The following is a 15,707-nucleotide window of genomic DNA, read 5'->3' on the forward strand; positions in this document are numbered from 1 at the left end:
CAGAAAAAAAAGAAAAAAAAGGAGCCACAAGTCGTTTAACATTATAAACCCAAAGTCGTTTACAAGTACTCTAATGAACATGATGTGATGATGATTATGATTGAAGAGAGTTGATCTTAAACATAACAAACGGATACTGGTGTATCGACCGTACAGCTAGAAGCCAGGGTTCATACTGTTTCGGCTGATCCAATGGTTCAGGAGTCCTCGTCTGCTTCGGATTCGGTGATGTCAGAGGGGTCGCGGGCATCGACTGCTGAAACTCAAGTCAAGAGCGATGATGACATCCAGTTCAAGAAAAACCCAAAGGTTAACAGAGGTTTGCTAGCATTACTTGATGACGCATTTAAATATTCGGCTTATGACGAATATTCGATGCCCGATGGCTTCTTGAGAACCAAAAAACGAGCTGCAGCGAGCCAGAATTTAGAGAATCATGTTACACAAGACTTAGATGCAGTTGATTCTCACGAAACGGTGCTAGCTAGTCGAGATGGGTATGTCAGCTCCGCCTCAAAAAGCGTTACTCCACTGGATTTCAGTGGGACTCTTGAATCTCGCAGAAGCTCAAGAACTATCGTTAAAGCATCGCCTGATGACGAAATGGACCAGCGACCACAATCCAAAGGCCCTTCGAACTCTGTGAAAGTACATACCTCGTCCAAAGTTTCCATTCACAAGAGTAGGAGTCCAATCGTGAAGCCTACGAGAAAATCGGCAAAGGCCAGGACATCATCAAAGAGAAGTGTTGGTCGTCCCAAGAAAGTACCCAACTACAAAGACTCATTTGTGGGCGATTGGGCCTCTGCATTCACCACGTTGCCGGAACTTTTTGATCTGCAAGAGTGTCACGAACCCACTGCTTTTTTATCAGAGCTTGTACATTCCTGCCGCGTAACGCTGCGAAGAAGCGAACAAGACAAGGTTGTAACGTTACGGTACATTTTGTATCCAGAATTTGAGGAAAAGTTTGTGATCAACTTTTCGTCAGATCTCTCCAAGTACAATCCAATGAGCGAGGTTGGTCGTATTGTAGAGTTCACCGGACTCGTTTATGTACCCGCGAAATACAGCTCGCAAATGAAATCTCAGATAATAACGCCTTTGAACAAGGCATTTGATCAAGAGAATGAAAGTGACTTTATTAGTGTAGTGAATCGGTACAACGATTTCATCAAGGCTATTCCGAGGCACGAAGTCATACAGCACTTGAAATCACTTGACAAAATCCCCACTGAGTTGCTGCACAGTATTCTGCACATGATATATGTCAGAACAATTCACCCCAACGCAAGCTCCCTCAAAAAATACCAGGCCTTCAGTAACTACGTTTATGGTGAACTTTTACCGCGATTCTTGACAAACGCTTACAAGCAATGCGATCTCAAGCCAGACCACATATTCATGGATTTAGGTTCCGGAGTTGGGAACTGCGTTTTCCAAGCGGCTGCAGAATTCGGATGTAAGCTGAGTTTCGGCTGTGAGTTGATGGCACATGCGAGCACGCTGACTGAAGCACAGACCAAAGAATTCAAGAATCGATTTCGGCTATATGGGCTCAAAGTTGGAGCAACCCAGTTTTCTTTAAGGAAAAGTTTCATTGAGAACCCGGCTGTGCAGGAATTATTGCCGCAATGCGATGTCCTGCTAGTCAATAATTTCATATTTGACGCGCAGCTTAATGACCTGGTAAGAAAGCTGATCCAGCCTTTAAAGGTAGGTTGTAAAATCATCACGCTAAGAAACTTGAGGCCACTGGGATACACAATGGATTGCAGTAACGCAGACAGCATTTTGAACAGGCTAAAAGTGGAGAAATTCGATCTGGCAGAGGATAGCGTTTCGTGGACACATCGAGGCGGGGAATACTATGTCTCAACTGTGCTGGAGGATATCGACGAATCCATATTTCTGATGCACTCCAAAGGTCGCGTGAGGGCCAGAGCGCCAATAAAGTACACACGGTGATCGTGCCTGGGGCAACTACAAATGATTATTTGAGATGTTAAGACTTTCGCTACAAAGAATGCAAAGATAATACATGTAAGTACAACAACGGAGAAAAGTTCAGATTTGAGACGTCTGAAGACGCCCTTGTATGCGTGTATAGAATGAAAGGAGGAGAATAAGGACAACGCGGGGAGCACGGTCCTACCAAAAAAAAAAAAAAAAAAAAGGAAGGAGAANAAAAAAAAAAAAAAAAGAAAGGAAGGAGAATAAGAGAACCAGCGTGGGGATGCGAGACCCTGCAAAAAAGTATATCTTGTTCTTAGGCGCGAGTTGTTTGTTATTGTTCTAGGTTGGCTGGGAGGAAGAAGGGTTTACGTTCACTGCAAGGCGTGTTCCTGGCCGGTCAGCAGCGTGAACACAGGCGCCTGCAGTCTTTCACGGCCCTTGAGGAAATCGAGCTCCATAAAAAACGAAAACTCCAAGATGTTGGCACCCAATTTCTCGACCAATTCACCGGCTGCCAACGCAGAGCCACCGGTTGCGATGATATCGTCCATAATCACAACGTTGGATCCCTCGGGAATTGACTCGATCTGGATGTCGAACACGTCTTCACCGTACTCTTTGGTGTAAGTTGCGTGTACACATTCGCCGGGCAGCTTGCCGTGTTTTCTGACAGGTACGAAACCTGCACCAATCTCCAAAGCCACTGCAGGAGCAAACAAAAACCCACGAGCTTCCAAAGCCACAATATAGTCGATTTTGGTGTCCCTAAACTTGCTTTCAAAGTGCTGTTTGAAAGCTTGCACCATCTTACCAAACAGCTGAGGTGACCTGAAAATTGGCAGGAAATCTTCGAAAAGAATGCCCTTGCTGGGGAAGTTTGGGTATTGGTGAAGAGCGGATCTCAGCTCCTGGGCTAGAGATTCCATCGACATTTCAAGATTCTAACGCTATTCGATGAAGTTATTCGAATTCTTGTTGAATTGTTCAAGTTTTCCAAAAATTTTCAAGATTTTTCAACTATAGCTCATCGCATTAAATTTGACCTGAAATAGTTCAGATCGGCGATGAGCTGAACTTTCAATATATAAAATAAGGTCCAACAAAGGAACAAAGAGGTGATAGCTGCGATTGTAGTATCAGTTGAAGGTGTGTGTTGTGCCGGGAAATAAGGGTATTTCTTTCAGGGGAGTAAAGACGTCTCTTTGTGGGAATTGAAGGTCTATCTTTCTGGGAATTGACGGTCTGTCTTCCTGGAACAAATCCCGAGAGAAAATCAAAAAAACGGCTTCAAAAGCTGGATAATTAGACTCTTGTGAACTTATGAACCGTACACCACCGTATAAGGTTTCTTTAAGGGCACAAGATCTACGGGGTTTTGAACTTTTAAACAGTCTGTGCGCCGTGGAAAAGTATGGCGAGTTATTGTCGTATTTGGAAGCCCAGCTGCGACGGGGCTGGCTGCTCGATAAATTGTTTGTGGTGCCACCTGCAGACGTCTTGATTGTGTTGATGACGCTCGCTGTGATACCGCATTCTGGAAACAGCGAGCGGGAGGTCAAAATGGACCCCTGCAGCGTTATAAAGACGTCCATTAGTACCCGCAGCTTGAAAATCCTGACCCATTACGTCGACATTTTGCACAGTTTCGAGCCAGATGTTATGTTAGACCACAGTGTCGAATTACTGCGTTGCCAGTTTTTCATCGTGTTGGACCATTTTAAAATTCCCAAATCGCATGCTTTGTCCGAGGGGTACAGGGACTCTCAAAAACGCAGGAAAACCAATCCGAGTATTCGTCTTGAAGACACCCCATACTTTGGTACGATCAAGGCCGCTATTCCCGGCTATAGCAACCCATATGGCACGTATGTGAGCGTATTAGAGCACTCACCTCTAGTTTTCAAAAATATAGTCCTAACAACGGTGTTGGCGCATGAAGGTGAATTTTGGAACAGTGTGACTTGGACACTTTTTTGCTCAATATCTGAAGATCCACATCTTTTCGAAAGAAGCAAAAAGTGGGTCCGATTATTTTGTCTGCTCTTTGATTTGTTCGAGCTGCAAAGTGTTTATTTCGAAGAGCTAATCGTCCCAGGAAGTCATTTGCTATTCGATCTTTTCCGCTCCCTAAGCTCAAGTGACACATATTCTGCGCTTTGCGACATTCTTTTGCTGGGATTTGAGTGCTTTACAGCTGGTGACGTCAATGTCCATGCAGTTTATGGAAAGGAAAAATATACGCCTGCTACATTTGTGCCTCGGACAGTCACCGACCAGTCTTCAAGATTTGTGGAGTCTATGGCCTTCCGTCACCGTCTGCTTCGCTCATTCACCAGGTTGCTCGACTCAAGGGGTGCGGAAATGCAGAGCACATGTCAGGTTTTTTCAGAAGCTCGATTCGTCACAACACTGTCAAGACATCTCAGCCGGATTAAGAATCTTGAGCATCTAAAGCAGTTCTTCTGCGTTGCAGATTTAAGGTCCTTTTTTGCCATTATGCCTCACATTGCACAAGCTACTCTCAACGAGTATCTCGCTGACTTAGAGCAGCATCGCCAAATTTCTCTAGTTGAAAATTTGGGCGGCGATGACACAATGATAGACGACCTCATCGAATTATTTGTACCAGGTTTCCCGTTTCTGGATGAACAGACGGATCAACCGCTTACAACCACCTACATGCTGATTGAAAAGTGCGATATATGTCTGCTTGTAGTTTTGCGGTACTGGGAACATGTTCATAAATCAAGTCGCATAAGGACTAGGAAAGGTTTCCCACATCTTTTAGATACCATCCGTCTTAATGATCAAAGAAGAATAGAAACTACGAGAATTATGAACTGCGATGATATAACAATACCTCCGCTTTTGCCCAACTTTGAAAAGCTTTTTGGTCTATGAACTACTGAAGAATTGATTCTCCTAGATTGCCTCCGGAACTCTAAGATGCACGACGGCATTGAGCATTTTTTTTACCGCAACAACGTGCCAAGGAACGAAAGAGTACTCAGTCTCTGAAATGCCAAACCAAGTATTGAGCGAGGCAAGATTCCGGAATTCCTGCAAGATAATTTTCAACAGCTTTGTGCTGTCCAAGTGGGGACAATTTAGTAAATTCACTTCAAATTTGTCGAGAACATTGTGACCGCTACTAGCTTTGAACCTTACCAGTGCTCCGGTTCGAATTCCGCATCTATGTTGCGAGTTCGCCAGTTGCAGTGGGTTTTGGAACAGAATTCCGTGAACTTCATTTCGAATGTCGACAATTTCGTAATTGTCTAGGTTTGTCGTGTCGATAGTTTGGGATAGTTTCTCATTTTCAAGTATTGGTTTGAAAGATGGATACAACCTGTCCTCATCGTATAGTGAAAGCTTGGTATCGTCTCCAACACAAACCACTGCAAGATGCAGATTTCTAGTCGTGGACGAAAGTCGTCTCCAATGCATCAATTCATCATCCGGTAGAACACTGTCAAATCTAGAAAGAATCAGGCAGACCTTAGAGTAATTTTTGGCAACCATCTTCGAGGTGGTTTGCCACATCTGGCTACAGGCTTCCTCAAATGCAGAGTTCGAATTACCGATGTACCAGGTCTTAACACCACTTTCAGAGCCACTAGAATTCGACCAAGCCGCGCACATCCAATTTCGGTCTATACTTCTAGCGTACGCTAGATGGATGTAGACGTCAAAGTGCGATATTTGTCCATTGGACTGCTGGCCCACACGAAATTCGATTTTTTTGGGGATTTCCTCTGCTATAGCGGAGAACTTCGTGTTTTTGGGAGGAACGCTGTTATAGATTCCAACACAAAGGTTGTAATATTCATCGACAGATACCAGAGGATTCTTCAAAAAGTCCATTGGTATTATCTTCAAAAGAATGTTGACGTTCGGAAGTTTGGATGTAACTTCTTTTGCAAGAAAGTCGAACTTGCGCGTCATTGTCACAACATCCGCCATGGACTTACCTGATAAAGGTAAGAGTATCAGTAACGGAACGGGCATTTTGTTGATAGTATTCGTCGAACAGTAGGAGACGATCTGAGCGGAGAGAAGCAACAGCGTGTCTTTTTCGAAGTTAATAAGGTAAATCAAGCCTGGCGTGTCAGCGAACGTGAGTTTTACTAACTCACAAAAACCTAATTCCTCACTTGAGTAGGTTTGGGACATTGTGGACAGAAAGTCTAGACAGTCATCTTTTAAATCAGTAGTTAAGAAGAGCGCCTTAAAATTCTTGGGTCCTCTATATGGCCTCAACCGCAAATGGGGTGAGAATAATTCTACGTCAGCCTTCATTTTAATCACTTCATCTGCCTTTTTTAGATGCACGGCAGGCTGTGGAATGTAGTTTATCTCTTCAACAATCTCTCCACCATTTAACCTCTCGAATTTTGAGAAAACGTTTTTCATAGTTCTTTTTATGGCGCCATCAGAACAGTCTTTGAACTTACTGTAAGCGGTGGGCCCTGAATTAATGCCATTCAAAAGGCCACTGTCAAAAACAATTTGATCGGTGAGTAGATCCAGCAAAGGATTGATGTTTTCCCTCATGGGAAGCACAGGATTTCTGTGAAAAAAGACAGAAGGCATTGAAAACAGAGGCATATGTCTCAAGAGGAAGGGCAAGCTATTGGGTGTTTCAGGAGCAGCGGGTGATTCATTGTAAAGCGCTTCGCCGTTTTCTTTATGTTCCGAGCCATCTGCGCTTATATCAGTCAAGTAATTTGTCGCTGGAGATTTGCTAGACTTTTCAGAGAATGGCGTCACAGTTGTCAGCTTGAGTAAATCATCAGTATCATAAGCGCTAGTAAATTGACCCATCTTTGTGCCACCTAACGACAGATGACTTCTTTGCGGACTGAAGTTTTCAAATGCACCGCTCTTAGGATACTTCCAAGTATCAGAGCTGCTGGAAAGTATATCTTGTCCATCGCCGGTATCATTTTCAGATCGCTGAAGGACTGCTGAGTCTTTGAAAACGTCAGATTGTGAGATTTCCATTGTAGTTGGAGGTTGAGTCTCGACCGGAAAATTTATAATTGCACGATGTTCCTCCGCCGCTGGAGGAGCAGCGTTGATGAGATCACCATACTCTTCAATTTCACTACCAGAGTCATCGTCCTCGGAACTGGAAATGTTAGCCGTGGAAACATCGAATTTAAGTGATTCTTCGACCTTCGATCCGTCCAATGAGAACTTACCCCCATTCTTGTATTTGTTATCAACATTTGATTCAATGATTGGATTGAAGTTTAGAGGAGCAAACACACTCTTCTTGCGGTCCTTCGGGGTCTCCACTGGTAGTGGTGCCCCAGGATCCGTATACAGCGGCGTTGTTGGAAGAGTGATTTCATCAAGCGGTATATCCAGATACTTCCGCTTGAACGGTGATTCTCCAATGTTAAAAGGGGAAGGATCTTTCAGATTAGCTGTTTTTTCTTTCGATTGATCACTATCGTCTGCTAGATCGAACATTTCATCAGTAATTTCCTTTATGTGATGACCCGCATCAATACCAGTAGGGGGGGAGTTTGTCTTTTGGTTATCGTCTTCATTATCATCATCATTAAGGTCTCCAAAAAGCTCCACCTCTAAATCGGCGTCTTCCTCGGATCGAGATATTGAGGAGGTTGACTTATCGTCATTTGACGCTCCTGGCATGCCAAAATTTTTATCATTCGCTCTAACTTCTTTATCCCACTGACCCGTAGTCAGTTTGCGAGGAGAATCACTCATGTCGATGTCATCATTCATCGCATCAATATTCTCGTTCACATTGGGAGTTGTCAAAAAGCCGAAACTCATGTTCTCAACTGACTGTGGAGCAGACCTCGAGTTAACTGGAGTGACGTTCGTGAGCGACATATTCGGAGACTGTCTGGAAGTCGCAGGATTGTTGAAAATGCCCAGCGCTGCTAAGCTCCCACTCTGAGTGTGTTTATGAAATGTGGGGTATTGATCAGGATACATTCCGCCAGTACTCAATGCATTGTTAGCGGTTATGATGCCAGATCCCGGTCCTCCTGAGGTGCTTCCGGGTGTCTTGAACGCAGAGGTGAGTTTCAGTTGAATAAAGTCATCGATCAAGTCAAACGTGTGCTGCAAATCTGGCTGGAATGTGGGCTTTTGTTGAAGAGACAGTGGATTTAGGCAACTCTGGGCAAAGCACAATTCCAATGGCCATATAGCTGTTTTCGTTATTTTAGGAACATCCAGGTAGCTGGCGATACATGGTGTATACCCATTTAGATGATCCAAATTGGGCGATATCCGGACCCATGTCAAATCTGTCTTTTTCGTGAGATCAATCCCGTGCGAAACCAACAGTGTTATGAGTAAAACGGATGCATTTCGCGGAGCTGGCGAGATGCAGTTTTTTATGTCGGAAGAAGCCAAATATGCTCTTATCCCGGATGGTGCCAAATAGATAGCGTGTGTTTTAAGGTAGGATTCGGTGACGTTCGATATGTCCAGTGGATGTAGACGCATTTCTTTACTGCACACCGAGACACACAGATCGCCATTGTCAAAAAGCTGCGGCTCGAAATGCACGATTTTGTTGGATACGGTAGCCTTGTTACTCTTGAGCAGGCACGAATTGCCGAAAGGAACCATATGTTGTTTCGATTCTGCACATAAATTTATGTGGATCATTCGTCGCAGCGCCTTCAAAAAGACAGCGTATGCGGTGGGCAGATTGGGCTTGGAATAATCTGGAGTAAAATGACCGCTTTTCTCGGGAGTTGGAGCAGTTCCCAAATGTTTCAGCTCTAGGCTAGGAATTGGGTCATTATTGATGCTAAAACACCACAGTTCACGAGAAAACAGAGACGTTAATACTTTTGAGTTTTGTTTCCTCAATGCTAGTTCTGCCTGAATGCTCCATTGGGCGTCAGCTTTGCAGGGTATATATTGAACGTAATTGATTTGTTCAACTGTCTCCAGCCTGTAGAGACTTGTCAAAAGCTCTTCTAATCGATACGGCAGTTCTGTATGCTCCATTCTACTGAAAGTATCTGAATACCGTGCTCTTTATATACTTAATTGGCCAGTTCTCAACCTGAGTACAAGCTCTTGTGGTTGGGTTTGACATCCAACTCTTTTGATTCTATCAATGAGTTGATATATTCATATCTTCAAGTTATTAATCTTGGCTAATGTCATTGTACTCTAAGGCATCGCTAAAAAAAACAAACTCACAAGCTTCCATGACTAAGAGCCAAGATGAAGGTTCCCTACTAGTTGATGACTCGCTAGTACTTGGACTGGGAGAACTAGCTCGTTACCGGATAACCGTTGATCAGGATTGTAAAGAATTGGCGAATTTAGTGGAGAACTCGCAGCTTTACTTGACATTTAAAAATACAGAAAGCGCACTTTTGAGACCTATCTACTTGACAGGACCGTATTCGTTCTACGTGGATTTACAACCGTACAACTACGATGAGTCAAAACCTTTCGATGAAGACGTGCAATTTTGTGATGATGTCAAGCCCAATGACATTTTTAGGGCTGTACTCAAAATTAATGAAAACTCTCGTATAGGCGAAACCAGCAAATATAGCTGGCACATCAACATTTCGTCACAGCTTTCAGTCACCAAGATCCCAACTTTGGGGTTCAGAGTGTGCATAAGTACCCAAAAGTTTCGCGAAATGCCGCATCTGCAAATTTCGTCTGTCAAGGGCTTTTCGTGCGAGAAATGGGACACCAATCAGCTATGGAATTTACCCCCACGCTTCCCAGATTTGCCCTTGCATCTGGTATTCCTCACTCATGGTATTTTCTCAAACGTCGGCTGCGATATGATCTACTTAAAGGACAAAATCGAGCAGATCTCGATGGGCTCGAGCCGATCTTCAGTATCTAATGTAGTTGTAAGAGGATTCAGGGGCAACCAGGGACGATCTTCAAAGGGAATCAAAGCAAACGGAATAAGAATGGGAAGGTTTGTCATTGAAACCATTGACGAATTGCGGAGAGATTTTAAGTTGAAGTACATATCGTTTGTGGGCCATTCTCTGGGCGGTCCTACACAGTCCATGGCGCTAAGGTACGTGTGTCTAGAACGACCCGATATTTTTGACCCTAAGGAGGGTCTAGAGCCAATGCACTTCATCACTTTGGCAAGCCCTTATTTAGGCGTTGCCGGCGAAGTGCCACCTTTTGTCACATTGGCTCTCGATATGGGCGTTCTGGGTCAGACCGGGGCAGATTTGAACCTTAACAGAACCTTTTTCATGTCGAAAACGGGACTAGTAAAGAGAGGCGATAATCTCGGCAAGTATAAGTACAGGCCTTTGCTGGAAATCATACCTTCTGATCCCGTCATTTCTTTAATTCAAAGATTCAAAAATCGAACGACCTACGCGAATGTACTCCACGATGGTATTGTGCCGTTGAGAACTGCGGCACTTCTGTACCTCGACTGGAAGGGGCTAGGGGATGTCCGTGGGGTGAGAAAAGATGGAGGAAAGGAAGATACGGGGACGCCAGAATACTCTAACAAAAATAACACAACTGGTGAGATTCCAGAAGAGAAAATGGACAAGAAATCTGCGCTGAAATATATGCTACCTCAGGCGGCTTTGAGAAGAGGTTACAAACGTTATCAGAGAACTCAAACTCGGTACCCGCGATCCGATGGCAACAAACAAGACAATTCGGACGGTGAGGAACACATAGCTCCACCTCCTACTGCCAACCCGCTTACCTCTGCCGCGAATATAGTTATTGCCCCGTTGCCTACTCAGGAATATCTTCGCAATCCGAAAGACAGAGGAGATAAAATCATTCATGATAAACTCTATTATCCTGACGAGCTTCCTCCTCCTCATTATAGCAACAGGGATCTGTTTAAAAAGATCATCTACCCCAATGATCGGATATACAGGGTGCAGGAAAGGATAGCTAGGCAATGGCAAGAGACTTCTACCTGGAGAAAAGTGTTGGTAAGTTTGGAGCCGGACTCCCACAACAACATTGTTGTTCGCCGTAAGTTTGTGAATGCATTTGGGTGGGTGGTAGTCGATCATCTTACGAAGAGCCATTTTGGCTCTGAGAGTCATTCGAAGGGTGACATAGAAAAGAACTAGTCTGTGGAAACTAACTCTTCATGGAAGAAAACATAAGCGTGCTGCAATATTCGCTAACATTTCAATAATATCATAATACTGCCAAAATGGTGGATGCTCTAATCTTATGTTTGATATGCTTTTGCTAGCGCAAAGGGTTTTTCATTCATCGCTTTCGTCAAGCGGATCTATCTTGAATACTTTATCTGGATTGAGTAAACGCTTGGGATCTAGCGCCATCTTTAGCTTCCGCATCATCGAAATGGTGTCTTTTCCAAGCTCTGTTTCCAAAAGAGCCCTCTTGCCACTACCGATTCCGTGTTCACCTGAGCAAGTTCCTTCGTTAGCGATAGCAAGTTTGGCCATTCTGTCAACGGCCTCTTTGCACAGCTCGTACTGGTCCGGCGTGTAAAAAATATCGTAGTGAAGGTTGGCATCGCCGTGTCCCAGCACCATATGCTGCATGGGGTATTCTTTCATCATTTCGTTTAGCTCCTCCAAAGTTGATGCTAACTTCGACAGTGGCACCGCACAGTCCGTGATCCACATTTTGGCATCAGGACTGATTTCATTAAAGGCATAATCGAGCATCATATATAAGGCATTTTTTCTTGCTGAAAACAATTCATCGGCTTCTTCAGACGTTTTGGCAAATTCGAACATTACGCACCTGTTAGCACGGGAAATAGATTTGATTTCCTTAATGTACTCTCCAACAACGGTTTTGTTTAAGCCACCTATTTTGATAACCAAGGTTGGCATGTTCTCGTACTTTCGTGTCACCAAGTCACTATAATTGACGCACTTCATCATGTCTGAGTCTAAGAGCTCCACTGCATTCAGCGGAATGCCAGTTTTGAAGAAAGAAGCCATTGATTTGGTGCAATTATTGACAGAAGGAAACTGAACCACCGCCACAGTTTCATAGGCGGGTCTTACTTGCAATTTCACGATAACCTCGGTTACGATAGCGAGAGTACCTTCGCTTCCGACCAAAAGTCCTGTCAAATTGTAACCCGCGCTCGATTTTCTCGGCCTGTGCTTTGTCTTGATAACTGTACCATCGGCTAGAACAGCCCTTATAGAAATGACATTCGACGCCATAGAGCCATACCGCGTAGCACTGACTCCGGAAGCGTTGGTGCTCACCATTCCACAAACGTGAGCACCAGGACCACAGTCACAACCAAGCATCAGGTTTTGCATTCCTTCGTGGTTCGATAGATATTCGTTGAGATCCTGCCACCCAACACCGGCCTGTACGACTGCGTCAAGGTCATCGACGTTCACTTGCAAGATTTTATTCATTTTTGAAGTGTTTAGTACGATCCCTGGCCTTGTAGAGTAAGTGTGTCCTTCCAGTGCGGTCCCACCGGAATACGGTACTACTGGAATGCTGTACTTATTCACCACTTTCATAACTTTAGCTACCTGTTCCGTCGATGTTGGATAAACGACGTACTTGGGTCTTTGATGCGGCAGTGGTTTTGCCGGGTTGAATCCATTATCGGTATGATGGTTCAGCTCAACATCCGAATCCTTGACTGCATCTTCTCCCAGTATTTGTTTAATTTCTTCAGCGCACTTCTTCAAGTCATCGTCATTTCCATACTGTGGTGGTCCTAGATCCTCTAGAGCAGTGATCGAAGAAAGAGGAAAGGTCTGCTTTGAGTTTTCCGCGAGTTGTTGCGCTATGTAAAGTCCAAGCGACACACCTATTGCCAGAGAAAAGGCGGTGATTACCCCATTACGAACATAGGTCGTTCTGTTCTTCAATCGTGCAGAAGGGCTCAAGAAACGCACAGAAAGAACTTGTTTCGACGATAACAATGGTGTGGGTCTCACCAAAGTTCGTAATAGCGGTCTGAACAGCATTAGGGTTGAATCCTAGCTGGTGTTGATCCGATGCTCGCTACTCAAAGAGCTCGAGCAGCGATAGTCCATTGTTGACCAAATAACCACTACTATTCTTTATATCTACGAAAGAAAAGGAAGCCACACTTCTTATTCGATAATCAACGGTGTCTATAATTTCACAGATCTTATCGGCGAACACAGATCGGTGTACACGACGGTCAGTGAATATCGATGTCAGTGATAAGCTCTGATGATGACTGACGGTCAAGCTTGAAGTTGTTTTTTGACAAGTGAAAGATCAACGCTTCAAAATAGGAGAGTGTCAATTTGCCCTCGGTGAACACAGTTGCGCGATCAGGAGTGATGCAAGGCTACCGGACTTCGTGTTTTACCGATCAGAAGCCCGCTGTTGAGTTTAAAGATCACTTTTTAGCATACTGTCAGGACCATCACTCTGTACTAATGTGACATCTGGATTTTCCATCGACGTTCATCTATTAGTGATTAGAATCTTACCCTTCACAATTGCGATGTCAACAATCAAACACGTTCAGAAGTTTCAAGAACTAAGCTCAGTGCCATCAAAGATGGAACGCGTCGATTCTGCAGCCGAAAACAAGCCCAAGACCTACGCAAAAGTCGAAACCGCATCGAAAACGCCCGACAAATGCTCAAATAAAATGGGAAATTGGGATAGCCGCCCAGCTCTGAAAGAAAAAGCTACAAATTTGCCGCCCAACCCAACGGAAACCAAACCAAAAGAGACCAATCGGTCTCAGACGCTCCTCCAAAACTTCCAAGCCCCTTCAAAAGATAAAATATTGGATCAGACGGAGCTAGCAAAACTGCTAGACTCAGGCGCCGAAAATCACATCAAGATCGAGGAACCCGCTGTTTCAAGCGTGGCATTGCATCCACAAACACCTGTAATTGGTGAAAAAAGAAGTCCTACAAGGTCCTGCGGGTCTCCCATTGCCAAAAGGGCTCAATTCAACATAAGCCACGACGAAACCGGCCCTGTTGTGAGTCCTAACTTGAATCTCCTGCCGCTTAACACTACCGTAGGTAATGATAATGATAGCGATTTTGACGTTACGGATCTGAAAGATCCACCCAGCCCGCTGCAATGCGCTTCCCCCTTAAAACCGGATCCGTACCAGCCGCTTCTTTTGGATCTTCATGAATCTGATCTGGAAACTGAATCTCAGTCCTACTACGATGAGGTTTTTCGCGAAGTGAAAGACGAGAGTGAAAGAGCCGCATTGGTTGAGTTCGCTAAAATGGACATCCGCACTTGGACCGCGAGTGGCGATAAGTTACAGCAAGAACAGCACGCTGTTTTGGTCAGGCTGGTCGAAGCTCGCATGCGTTTGAGCGCAAAATTCAAAGTAATCACAGATCTTGTCAATGAACGTGCTTTGGCGCTTACCGATCAAGGTCTTCTGCTCGACAGAAAGCTTAAGCGGATTCAGGACCTAGGAAAAGAGATTTTGGACATACTATGAAAAGCCAAATAAGTGGCTATGATCGAAATGATTATCTCCAACAAAGTATTGGCTGTCTTCAGTAGGCCGCAATGTTCAGCGATACAGAAATTTTTAAGTAAGTTCTTCGTATTGGTGTGATGTTATCTTAACTGTACACATTTGTTGGGGGTTTGAAAAAGAGCTATACAACGATGAATAAAACACAAAGCAGCTGACAAAAGCAAAGACGGAACAAAAACAAGGACCGGTCCAGCACCGCTTTTATCGCAATGTGAGAAAATGCTTAGGCTCTTCTTCTGAAACGTCTCTCTCTCTGAGCAGAAACGTTGGAGACGGACAAAGGCAATTTCAAGCCCAAGTTCTTGACCAAGTCGGCGGTTTGGTTGTCGACGTTCAAGACACCCTTGGAGTGAGACAAGTCCAAAGCGGAGACAGCTGGAACGTATTGATCCTTTCTCTCTCTTTCTTCTTCTTGAAGCTTGAAAGAGATACCTCTCACTGGACCCTTCTCAATTCTCTTCATCAAGTGGGTGGTGTAACCAGCAATCTTGTTTCTCAATCTTTTGGACTGGATGGTGGCGATTTCGTCACACATTCTCTTGTTGGTCTGGAAGTCCATGGTCAACTTTGGATAGTAACGCTCAATCAAAGCCTTGGAGGCACGCTTGACGGTCTTGGTTCTAACTCTACCCTGTTGGAAAAAAAGATTTGTTAGTATAAAGCGTTCCTGAACCTAATCGTGTGGAAAAACCATATGGGATGTACTATCTATCAACAGTGCTTAAACGCAGCGCGAAAGCTGGCGATGAACCATTACTTCAAACAATCGCAGAAAAAATACCATGCCTTCCGCTAGCCGAGTACCACATTTTCCACGCTTCACTGCCCTGTTCCATCATTGCACTGATTTCAATATTGGCAAATATGCCGGATTATCAACTTGTTCTACCGTCTGTCATCCACTGGATAAATATTCAACATTCCCATAGGCTCCATCCTTATTTCCGCACCCTTCAACGTACCATTTTGTCTTATTGCTGGTCTTAGCTGTCTGATGCTAGAGAAATCGTCAAATTTACCAACTTCAAGGTTTTTCCAGTAATTACTGATGCCAAAAGTTCCTAGGTGCTAACCCTGTGTGAACCGGGAACCCGTGAGCAGTCTGTCAGTGGGAGTGTCTGGGCACTGCTAGACAGGGACCTTCCAGATCCAGGCTCTCCTACACGGAGGACATAGTTGGTGGGAGCCTAGGGCTAGACAGACAACGCTGTTCCGGCGAGCCTAAGAAGCTGCCCGGCGCCCGAAGGGACAGTTGCTGAACTCCCGGCTC

The 15,707-nt window shown here is 44.5% G+C and overlaps 8 protein-coding genes across 8 annotated transcripts; 4 read left to right on the top strand and 4 right to left on the bottom strand.

The window, feature by feature from the left end:
- Window positions 1-192: 192 nt before the first annotated feature.
- On the top strand, window positions 193-1,968 carry DOT1 (LALA0S09e00100g1_1; the record flags this gene model as incomplete). The annotated part of the gene is made up of 1 exon (XM_022770564.1): window positions 193-1,968. One exon carries the CDS (start codon window positions 193-195, stop codon window positions 1,966-1,968), a length of 1,776 nt encoding a protein of 591 aa, XP_022629892.1.
- Window positions 1,969-2,327: 359 nt separating this feature from the next.
- Window positions 2,328-2,888, bottom strand: APT2 (LALA0S09e00122g1_1; the record flags this gene model as incomplete). Its single annotated transcript, XM_022770565.1, has 1 exon — window positions 2,328-2,888. One exon carries the CDS (start codon window positions 2,886-2,888, stop codon window positions 2,328-2,330), a length of 561 nt encoding a protein of 186 aa, XP_022629893.1.
- Window positions 2,889-3,276: 388 nt separating this feature from the next.
- On the top strand, window positions 3,277-4,857 carry NSE5 (LALA0S09e00144g1_1; the record flags this gene model as incomplete). Its single annotated transcript, XM_022770567.1, has 1 exon — window positions 3,277-4,857. One exon carries the CDS (start codon window positions 3,277-3,279, stop codon window positions 4,855-4,857), a length of 1,581 nt encoding a protein of 526 aa, XP_022629894.1.
- A 21-nt stretch (window positions 4,858-4,878) lies between these two features.
- Window positions 4,879-8,961, bottom strand: SSN2 (LALA0S09e00166g1_1; the record flags this gene model as incomplete). The annotated part of the gene is made up of 1 exon (XM_022770568.1): window positions 4,879-8,961. One exon carries the CDS (start codon window positions 8,959-8,961, stop codon window positions 4,879-4,881), a length of 4,083 nt encoding a protein of 1,360 aa, XP_022629895.1.
- Window positions 8,962-9,167: 206 nt separating this feature from the next.
- On the top strand, window positions 9,168-11,054 carry LALA0_S09e00188g (LALA0S09e00188g1_1; the record flags this gene model as incomplete). The annotated part of the gene is made up of 1 exon (XM_022770569.1): window positions 9,168-11,054. One exon carries the CDS (start codon window positions 9,168-9,170, stop codon window positions 11,052-11,054), a length of 1,887 nt encoding a protein of 628 aa, XP_022629896.1.
- A 141-nt stretch (window positions 11,055-11,195) lies between these two features.
- LALA0_S09e00210g (LALA0S09e00210g1_1) lies at window positions 11,196-12,908 on the bottom strand (the record flags this gene model as incomplete). Its single annotated transcript, XM_022770570.1, has 1 exon — window positions 11,196-12,908. One exon carries the CDS (start codon window positions 12,906-12,908, stop codon window positions 11,196-11,198), a length of 1,713 nt encoding a protein of 570 aa, XP_022629897.1.
- Window positions 12,909-13,420: 512 nt separating this feature from the next.
- ECM11 (LALA0S09e00232g1_1) lies at window positions 13,421-14,395 on the top strand (the record flags this gene model as incomplete). Its single annotated transcript, XM_022770571.1, has 1 exon — window positions 13,421-14,395. The coding sequence occupies one exon, from the start codon at window positions 13,421-13,423 to the stop codon at window positions 14,393-14,395; it is 975 nt and encodes a 324-aa protein (XP_022629898.1).
- Window positions 14,396-14,660: 265 nt separating this feature from the next.
- RPS17B (LALA0S09e00254g1_1) lies at window positions 14,661-15,402 on the bottom strand (the record flags this gene model as incomplete). The annotated part of the gene is made up of 2 exons (XM_022770572.1): window positions 14,661-15,068; window positions 15,400-15,402. 2 exons carry the CDS (start codon window positions 15,400-15,402, stop codon window positions 14,661-14,663), a joined length of 411 nt encoding a protein of 136 aa, XP_022629899.1.
- Between the last annotated feature and the right edge of the window lie 305 nt (window positions 15,403-15,707).

This window comes from Lachancea lanzarotensis, scaffold LALA0S09 (assembly GCF_000938715.1).
Source record: "Lachancea lanzarotensis genome assembly LALA0, scaffold LALA0S09, whole genome shotgun sequence".
In the NCBI taxonomy this organism is placed as follows: domain Eukaryota; kingdom Fungi; phylum Ascomycota; class Saccharomycetes; order Saccharomycetales; family Saccharomycetaceae; genus Lachancea; species Lachancea lanzarotensis.